The sequence below is a fragment of the Pinus tabuliformis genome, chromosome 1_2 (genome assembly GCF_031772625.1).
Source record: "Pinus tabuliformis cultivar Carrire ecotype Pingquan chromosome 1_2, CPIR1, whole genome shotgun sequence".
NCBI lineage: Eukaryota > Viridiplantae > Streptophyta > Pinopsida > Pinales > Pinaceae > Pinus > Pinus tabuliformis.
The window spans coordinates 821,749,606-821,760,438 of NC_142298.1; the positions used below are offsets into that span (position 1 = coordinate 821,749,606).

The following is a 10,833-nucleotide window of genomic DNA, read 5'->3' on the forward strand; positions in this document are numbered from 1 at the left end:
GCATCTCATGGAAAGTGAGTAATTGGAAAATAAATATGGTACATATGACCATAACCATGTACACAGGATAGTCCTTCCCATTAATATATACACTACTAAATAAATAAAAGATGAACACTTCTATTTGAATCTGGAAAAATGACTTCTAAATCAAAGTTTTATTGCATCAGATCATTGCTATAGCTAAGAAACAAAATGACAAATTCTTTTATTTGTCAGATCACCACACAATGCATGGACAATGGGCTATTTATATGTTTCAACCAAACTAACGGTATAAGCCATCAAACCTTCCAAGATAAAATACGAGTTCATCAGCAAAATTTTGCATCCTGGATTTAGAAGGTAAGTTCGTAACTCAAGTCCAGATATTTCTCGTAGCTCAGAGAAGGATATTTTCTCAATTCAACACAAACAGAGACAGATATAATTGTTATTACATAAATAAACAACAAACGTCAAGAACTCCCTCTGGAATCAACTTTACATTAGAAAATACCCACCCAAAAAAATAGTTTTACATTGTAAAACTGCAAAGTAAACTACACCTAAAGCTCAATGGAAAAATCTCGAATTGAATTTTTGTATATAAAATTTTATGCTGAACCATCTCAAATTGAATTTTAGCATATACTATTTTATATTGAACCAGGCTTTTTTTTAATCCTTGAGAGAAAACTAACCAATAAATCAATGTTAAATTAATTTATTAAGGATAAAAAACTTGAAATGCATACCTCTCAACAAATAATACACAATTTATTAAGGATCAAAAACTTGAGATTCCTACCTCTCAACAACTAATAACACAATATATCCTGCCGGGCTAACATTGATCTATGCTAGTTTATTTACAATTGTTATTTAAATATACACCTTGATTGTTATTCAAATATACAGCCCTGTTTAACAGGATCTATGTTAGTTTATTATTATTTAAATATGAAGTAAAATAACTAATTCATCCCTGATATGGCTCTGTAATTCATCTTATTAAAATACCATCACATCATCCCCAGACTGGCTTAGAGTAGTTTATTGTTATTCAAATATGACAAGTAAAATAAATAATTAATCCCTGCCAAGATATGGTTCTATTCTTCATTTTATTAAAATACCATCACATTATCACCAGACAGGCCTAGATTACCTCCTTTCTCTACGTGCAATAGCAAAATAAGATCTGGGCCTAGAGCACCTCCCTTATCTATATGCAATAACAAATTTAATAAGGAATAATACATCTTGATTAAGACAATACAGGTTCCAATTACTTTTAAAAGAAGCAGCATAAAGAAACTACAATGGAGATAGTAAATGAATTATTGTCCATAATCTTCTCTTAATAGAAGAAGCATGCCAAAAGCCCTATCTAATATGTAATTTATGGAAATCTTTCAGCTGCTCTCTGCTTATGAGAGCATAACTACAGAGTTTGGTACAGTGAATACATATTATAGCATCCAGACCACTAACCATGCAATTTCAAAACAATATATTTAAATTTTATCAGAGCAGCGGTTACAATACCTGGATTTCACACAAATAAAAGGTCCTTTATATTTCACAAAGAACAACATTTTTTGCAGAATTGGATGCAATTGCCGTGTCCAACAACAACATGCACAGGGCATGGAAACCCTGAAGACCTGTTTGGGACCATCAGAAAAAACTGAATAATTTCCACATCTGAAACAAACCCAAGCACATGACATTTCTAATTTACAAGCACAAATCCCCTTTAAATGCTGCAATTATCTCAAAAATAATTCAGGACTTCATATTGCAACTACCACCCACCAGTTATTATAGAAAATACTTTTCCCAAAGTAATAAAGCATTAGCCGACTTACCAGAACCAACCAATGCACATAATTTTTTTGTTTTAAAGGGGGGGCTTCTTACCAGTAAGTTCGCATAAACCCTAAGCCCAAAAACCCCAGTGATTAACCACCGTGCAGCTTCACTTGAAGGACCCGCGCTCATATTTCTGCACAAAATTCGAGCGTTCATCTCGTTGACGGTATCAATAAGCCCTCCTAAGTCCATAGTTCCACCGGAGGCCTCGTTCTCCTTGTCTTTCTTCTCCTGGGGTTTAGCCGCTCTACGCTTAAACTCAGTTGCCTTCTCGAAGAAATTCTCATAGATATACTCTGCCGTGTAGCCCTTCTCCTCATCATAGAGCATGATGTGACCGTGCCATTCCCAGACGCGGTAGCCGGGCTCTGGGTCCTCGTGGAACCCCACGCAAACTTGGTGCTCGCTAATGGTGACGGCCTGGCCGGAGTTCGCCTTCAGTTTATCAGTGTCCCCGCTGGATATAATCTGAACGATATTCTTCTCCAGCTTCGCCTCCTCTCTCTCCAATGGGCTCTTGCTCTCGTCCGCGATGATGCAATCATACGAGTTGGATAGGAAGGTATTGGTGTCCAGAAAAGGGCTGCGCATATTTAGCCGACTCATCATGGTGCTCACAACCAGGCTTTCGAAAGAGTTTTTGGTGGAATACTGGTTCGCCATTTTCCCTCCGATGGCTGATATCCACTCTCCAAGACTTCCTTCCGGTGGATATCAATATATAAATTGCAATGGCCAGGCATATGTGGGCTCTCAAGGAATTTAACAGCTTGGGGATTGGAGGAAACCAAAGGGAAAAGGGCGAAAGCAATAAATTTCCTTTGCCTTTATCGCCATCAGAGTATCAGTGTTTATCTTCATGCCTGACAGTTAAACCCCAAAATTAGCATCCTTCAAGTTCATATCCTCTGGCAGCATTTAACAGCTTGGGGATTGGAGGAAACCAAAGGGAAAAGGGCGAAAGCAATAAATTACCAGGAAGCGCAGGCATGGCGCAAGATGCCACGGGCTTGGGACTCTTCTTGACCTTGACGAGACACATACGGCAATTTCCGGCGATAGAGAGGCGGGAATGATAGCAGAAGCGAGGGATAGGCGCGAATGATAGCAGAAGCGAGGGATATCGACCCCCGCTAGGCACCGATAACAAAAATGCCGACCATTCCGCCTGAAGGATGAAGACCATAACAGAAATGATTGAACAATTTCCCGCTGAATGTGGACGCCAGGTGTCAGTCTCAGAAACAAAAGGACGACGAAAGTTTCTTTCAAAGGAAGGCCTATCGGCCTAATAATAATCGATTCCTTTCTACTCGTGTTTTGAATTTCTGGAATTTTTATATAAGAAGTCCCATTTTAACGAAAGCCCACCTAAGGGGGAGTCTCCCTAAGCACACTAGCATTTCCTCAGCTCTTGTTGTTGCTACTTGAAGTCTTTTTGCTGAAGTAAAATGCAGTGGCATAGATTATCTTGTGTTCTATGTCCCCAATCCCAGTTTTCATAAATATTGTTTTTCCATTGTTTGCAGAGTTGGTATCTATGTTCTAACAAGACTGATTTGAACACTTTAAGTCAATGTAGAGTGTTATGTTGGTATCAGAGCTCCCCCCTACATAAATAAATCTCACAATCTGGAAGATGCAAGTGGAATTGGAAAACCATCTCGGTAATTGGCTAGTCCTCTGTGCTTTTATTCAAGTTACTCTAATATGTTACCTGGTACAATTATGTTTTGTTCTAGCTCCTTGAATCTCTTGGCTGTATTGACTAAGTTGTTATTTGCAGCATCATGGTAGTTCACTGTGCACTTAATTTGAATTCCTCTTACTTAGGATGCACTCTTTCATTCATTTCATTTGCTTTATTGATACAGCCATATTGGATTAAATCTCAACCACTTAAAGATTAATATCCAAAACTTACCCTTGATATTGACTGTCCATGGACAACCCAAGAGGGATTCCTTTCTGTGCTAATTGTCTCGAGCAACCCAAGAGGGATTCCTTTCTGTGCTAATTGTCTCGGGTAACCCAAGAGGGATTCCTTCTGTGGTAATCTTTGAAATGCATGGCAGCAGATAGCATTTAGGGACAGAGTGCCCAACGCATCCATGAACCAACGAACACTTAACCAACTTGGAATTGCATCTGTGTCCATTGCTGAAGTCAGTTGCAACCTCTATAAGAGTAGCTTCTGACCATGCTCACTTTATCAGTTGCGCTTCCACTTGCACCTTTAGTTAAAAGAGACACTTCCGCTGAGCCTACGATAGAACCATTTCAGTGCACCATATAGTGTTACATCCAGTACCGTAGCACTTAATCTAAAGGAACCCTTATCTGCGGTTCATATCTTGGGCCCGCAAAATAGGACCTCGGTATTCTCTATGCCAAGCTCCTCACTATGGTATGTCACCCCCGGTATAAACGAATCAAGGGCGATCTTAGAAGCATACATTTTAGTAGGATAAAGAAATCATGTTTGAAGCCACACTTGGGTTTGAACTACCCCCACCCTACTGACCCCTGGATATTGTACTAGCACTGAAACTACTACTACTTCCTCCTACTACTGCACCAGGCTGACTACTCTGCTAGGATAGTGATTGTACCAAGGCAAATAGAAAGCAAAACCAGAAAAGAAAGTACCATATGACTTATGGATGTCAAAGTGGTCAACATTGGGCTAGCTCTGTGGTTTCTTGACATTACCTCTTCGACAACGGGGGTTCAGAATCTCAGCTTCTTTCATTATCAAGAAGCAGACAGTTTAGTAGGCTAAAGATTCAATCAGGATTGCCATACAGTTCTCGATGATAGATTTTTACTGATGAACAGTAGTTTCATGTTCTAACTCTAACCAGGGCACTATGCTTTGCTAATCATAGCACTATGTTTTTATACACCTATAGGGTGTTATAATATATTCTTTTGGTTCTTTGGACTTCTTTGGAGAGAAAATCTCGTCTGAAGTTCTTTAGTGCAGTGTGTTACTATCACTGGTCTACTCTCAACATATGGATGGAAACTTCCCTTCTGTAGATTTGCAACTTGAGGTCACATTGTTCTCCACTGTTCTTTATGGGTTTGAGGTGTGAGGGCCTTGCCTTTGAGACAAACTATGCCAAGATATAGAGTGTAGAGACCCATATGCTTCTGCATGATCAAGAGAAATAAAACAATTCCGCATGCCATTGTTCACGTAGAGTTTGTGACCCATTCACTCTGGCTTGAGACCATTTTTAGATTGGTCTAGCTGTTGCATCATATTTGCTATATCTTTGACACAATATTTAGTAGGGAGTGTTATCCATACTTTGCTTTTTATACCTATTAGGCCATAGCCTCGAATAGAGACCCATTGATTGGCTTCATTGTTGAAAGCAAACTCGAATAGACCCATTGATTAGCTCCATCATTGATGCTTTCAGAGGTTTCAGACCATCGCCAGTCAATTGGCATCTTGGTGGATAGCTTTCACATATACAGGCAGGATGTCTAGGCCTGACTTGACCTACCAAGTGGGTTAAAGGGCAAAATGGCCTTTTTTTAGAGATTGTTCCCTCATATGGTATGAGGTATTCAACCTGGATTCTCGATTGATCTATCAGTCACAGTGTATGGTCTCTCCATTTGAGCTACAAGGTGTGGGTCTTTGTTCCGTTGGTAGTTCAAGGGCTGCCCTCCAAAGTTCACCATGCCAAAAGGAAGTAGTCAGATAGTTTGTGCCCCTTTTTCATCGTTTAAAATCCTTGGAGCATCTTTTAAGGGATTGTAGATTTTATAGATCATGCTGGAGGTTGGTGCAGGACTGGCATTTTGTTCTGCTTCATGGGCAGCTTGATTCGTGCACACAGTTTCATTGGTGTGCAGGTCTTCTTGGGGTTTTTCAGTGCTTGGTTTCATGCTTTCAGGGGTTTGGGACTGTATTTAGATTTCAGCTTTGATCCACAATCTAGAAGCTTCAATGCAAGTATGCTTGAGGTCAATTTTATCAATTATTTTTTTCACTTCTAGCGAAAAGAAGTAGGTATGAAATTATTTGTCAAAGGATACCTCCTAATAAAGGATGCCAAAGAGCTTATTGCTATCACGTACTGAGGTTATTGATGCCTTAGTTTCTCTCAGGAAGAGGATATGATTCATGTAGTATACACTCTTTTCTTTTGGTTTTTTTCTGTTTCGGATACTAAGTACAATAGAGCAAAATTTTATCACTCCTTCTGGACTTCCACTAATGAGGCAAGGTAATTTGCCTATTCTGGATTCCACACTACATATTAACAATGTAAAGCCCATTGCACAGTTTGTATAATAAATTACACTACATATTAACAATGTAAAGCCCATTGCACAGTTTGTATAATAAATTTGCAATTTTTGGATTTTACACTACATATTAACAATGTAAAGCCCATTGCACAGTGTGTATAATAAATTTGCAATTTATGTAAAACATACATGGGTAATTGCAGAGATCTTATAGATAATTTATAAACCTTGAGTGAGTAATGTAAAGTAGCATTAAAGTCATTTTCAATATAACAATAGTGTTTCAATGGCCCAGAACAAATGGGAGGTGCAAGTCATTTAAGCATTCAAATATTACTGTTGTAAAGGCCTTGCACTAGGACTTCTATTGTTGATTTCACACGTTTAATTAAAAACAATGAACTACATTATATTTAGATGTTAGCATTCTCAATAATTGATTAAGATTGAAAACTTTCTTTGAATCTTGCACTTGAGACAAATCAGATGGAAAAAAAAGAAATCATATTACCATAGGAATCTAAAGGGTTATGGTAAAATGGGATCTAGTTATATGAGCAATCACAGTAACAAGTACCTAACAAAAATACTTTCAGGAAAATGTTTATAGGGCTTAAAATGCATTGGGAGTAAAAGGGCTAGTTGGCCTCTTTTCTGTGGTGGATACCTTCGAAGTAGTATTCCACATGGTAAGCACATTCTCTGGCCTCTCTGCAATAAGATATACATTTGCTAAAAATCATTAGAACTTCATAAAATCTTCATTTTCCACCCATTAATCCCCACCCTAAATCCATTTCTATCTCGCTTCTCAAATCAAAATAATTTAAGACCTCGAAAATATGAGTTTTTTCCCTCAGCATAATAATATAGTTCTGAGATGACACGCAGGAGTGATCTGAGAACTTCACGTGCAATTCCTTAATGTAGCACCATATACTTTGCCTTGTATAACTCACTACGTTGTACTTTTCCTTATATGACTTACTGCAATGTAATAGACTAAGCCATGCCTATTATTCTAGCTAGACTTAATTTTATGATTTTGGGGCCGAAAAGTTCTTTTAAATCTAAGAACCGTTGTGTATATGGGATTGATGTTGTTCATGGTCACAACAATGTCTATGGGGCTACCGTCTTCCCTCACAATGTTGGGCTTGGAGCTATCAGGCAAGTAGAGTATCAACTCCATTTTTTCTTCACAACATTTCCTTGCAACTAGAAAATGTCATGGCTAATGATTTAAACAAATGAGTAGGTTGAGTGGTCGGCTATATTTCATGAAAACCCTTTATCTCTGGACAATACTAGAGAGCCTGGCCTATATCCGTAGGCATTATTTTTTCATCGTAAGTAGTATTATGATTTAGAAAGTGCCAAGGGGCACTCTGATTGCAATCAGCAAAATGTTAGGAGACAATGATTTGAAAAGTAACTAGGGTTATCTGAATGATTATGGGAAAAATCTTGAGTAACTGAATTGGGATAATAACAGAATCAGGGTGAAAATGTTGATGTTTAATATATCATGGGAACTCTGGCTTCTGATTAGTACCCTCAAAATCAAAATCTTCTAGAAAGTTTGGCTAACAATTTGTATCAACGTTTTATGGATACAGGGATCCCGATCTGGTTAAAAGAATTGGAGCTGCCATAACTCTGGAAGTTCGATCTACTGGCATTCAATACACATTTTCTCCATGTGTTGCTGTAAGACTCTGGCATGGAAGTGCTCGATGGAAGTTCATTCAAAAATGAGAGTCAAGTTTTCACTGTTTAGAATGTCTTGTTTGATGCGAGCAGGTTTGCAGGATCTTTACAAAGGGGGTGCCGTATGTGGCTGGACAGTAAGTTTCAAACTTTTTGTTTTATCCCTACTTAGAACATAAATTTCTTTGATCAATCAATTGTACCACAGTTTTCTATATAATTGACATTAAGCTGCAAACCTTTTGCTTTATCCATGCTTAGAATATGAATTTCTTTGATCAATCAATTGTACCACAGTTTCCTGAAATAGTTTTCTAACCATGTGATTTATTGATGTTTGTCAGGTCAAATATTGTAGCGTGTGCTAAGCACTTTGTGGGCGATGGTGGAACAACCCAGGGTGTCGATGAGAATAACACTGTCAGCAATTATAAACAATTAGTCAACATCCACATGACCCCCTATTTCAATGCCATTGCCAAAGGAGTCTCCACCGTTATGGTTTCTTACTCTAGTTGGAATGGACAGAAGATGCACGCTAACCGTTTTCTCATTTCTCATGTTCTAAAAAAGCAACTTAGCTAATAGAATTCCCAAATCTAAATAGAATTCCCAAATCTATTTTATATCGTATTGCATATTGTAGATTAGTAGATTGATCTAAAATTTAATTTTCATTACTGGTTAAAATCATGTACATACTTTTATGACAAATCAACTTTCCTCAGAAGCATCAGTTAGTTAAAAAACAAATGGAAGCCATTAGAATTCTCTGTTTTTCAAATATCGGACTAAATCAGATTTGGGCGTCTTAATGTATTTGAATTCTATTTCCTGTGCTTCAAAAGATTTGTAGGCTCCAGGCTGTGATATATATCTAGTGCTTTAAGCAAAGACCGGTTTTCAGTATACCTGGCCTCGTTTCTCTGGTTTGAAGCGATGCAATTGGGAGTGGAGTCCCATTAATATTCTATAATTGCACTTCAAATCTAAACTCCTAATGAATTCTGAGTGCAGGCATTGAGGGTGTCTTCAGTCTCATATATCACTGCGTGGTTCATTATATTATTTTCAAATGTTTGTTAGGATCCCCATTCAGCTTAATAACAACGAATGTAAACACATAATTTAGGAAATTTTAAGGTGTAAATTTCAGTCTTAAATTAATTTTGTATTTTCTAAAATGATTTGACTAGGATAAAAATATTTTACATTAAAAATTTCCAAATCTTTTTAAAAGCTATATAAAATCCTTAAGAATTCTAATTTTTTTAAAAACTACATGATCAAACATGTTATTATTAGTATTTTAAAAAATAATATTCATAAAATTGGAATTAACTTATATCTATGCTAATAGACTTGCCAGCTTGAAGCATTGGCTTCTTTGAAAGCTGAAATTCAAAGCCTTTCACACATTCATATGATTCCTTAACCAGAAAACCAAATCCAGGTATTTGGCAATGTATCTACCATATACTTTTCATTTCAATGGCTTGTTAACATACTTGCTATAGGGGTGCAGAGCGGGGTATAGAAAATATAATTGGATCCTGCTATAAGGGTGCAGGGTGGGTTATAGAAAATATGATTGGATCCTGATGTGGTTTTCCTATTTCATAACCATAGAAGGCAAAAACTATAAAGACACTTGTATCTGGTTGATGTATAGAAATTGCATCAGATACATGAATTGTCAGCACTGTGTGCATATATTTGCAGGGCAATGATAAAGGCACTCAGTACAGATCTGGCATATATTACTATTCAGCTGATCAAGAAAGAGCTGCACGGGAATCAATGGAAAGGCACCAAAGGCCACTGCATAAAGAGATCGTGAGAGAGATCCTGCCAGCGAAGAAGTTTTACAGAGCAGAAGAGTCATCATCAACAATACCTGGAAAAGAGATCAGCTGGTGCCAAACAATCTGGGGCCAAAGGATGCAATGATCCAATTCGATGTTATGGTTGAATAGTGACTCGATCAAATTAACTGGACTTCTTTCAAAATTAAAGTATTTGTATCTTCTTGTTTAGTTCAGCTAGATATTACAACAGAGTGTTGTATAGGGGAATAGGGGAGTATTATGGCGGTGGAAATTTTGCGTCATGCCTCAACCATCCATCTTGGATAGTGTCATCCGATTTCAAGCTCTTAAAGATGATTTTGATTTCAAGCTAGTAAAGCTCAGGGCTCAAGTATAACTCTATACTTATCTTTATTTGTAATCCTGCTGTCAAAATAAGTTTAGCTTATCTAGTTAGCTATGTTGTTAAATGTCATTTGGATTTTAGTTAAAGAAACAGAGGAAGAGATGAATTGTTTCTATTCTCTGCATATTTATTGATATAATTTGATTCTCTTCAAAAGAAACTTTATGAACAATGATAGTTAATAGTTCATAACTTTAGGACTATTATCTTCTCTCAGGAAATATGGTTTCTAAGAAAGAGTACAATGTACTTATATTCTACTCTTGTACAGAAGGAATTCCTATTAGACATTGGAAGACTGTTTGTGGGATATGGAGTTAGACTTACTTGTTTTACTGTATGTTTTTGAACTTGATTAAGTATGCCATTAGAAGACTATTTGTGGGATATGGAATTGGACTTTTTTCATTTTTTGGATGCAAGAATTGACAGTATTTTCTCTTAGCATCATGCCCTTGGGCAGGGACTTGTTACTCGCAACCCATCTTGTTAAAATATCAATCCACAGTCCAAGCGTATTTTACCAAAAAGGGTAAAACATAAACAAGACAAGAGACATGACTGCATGGTGAATAGAACAAGAAATAGGACTCAAGGTTTCTGGCGAATTATAAGCGTAAATCACCTAAGTGACGGCGTACATTACCACTATAAAATGAGTTTTGGAGATACAAAACCTAGTTTACTAGAAATAGGAAACATAAACATAACTAGAAACAAAACAAAACTAGAACCGTGACTATAGAATTTTAACGGATAAGCAACTTGAACCCACCCATC

The 10,833-nt window shown here is 37.2% G+C and overlaps 1 protein-coding gene across 1 annotated transcript; it reads right to left on the reverse strand.

Annotated features, from left to right (window-relative positions):
- Positions 1-1,963: 1,963 nt before the first annotated feature.
- Positions 1,964-2,520, reverse strand: LOC149208449 (uncharacterized). Its single transcript, XM_089398345.1, has 2 exons — positions 2,023-2,520; positions 1,964-1,990 (listed from the first exon to the last, which is right to left on the reverse strand). The coding sequence occupies exons 1-2, from the start codon at positions 2,518-2,520 to the stop codon at positions 1,964-1,966; spliced, it is 525 nt and encodes a 174-aa protein (XP_089254471.1).
- Between the last annotated feature and the right edge of the window lie 8,313 nt (positions 2,521-10,833).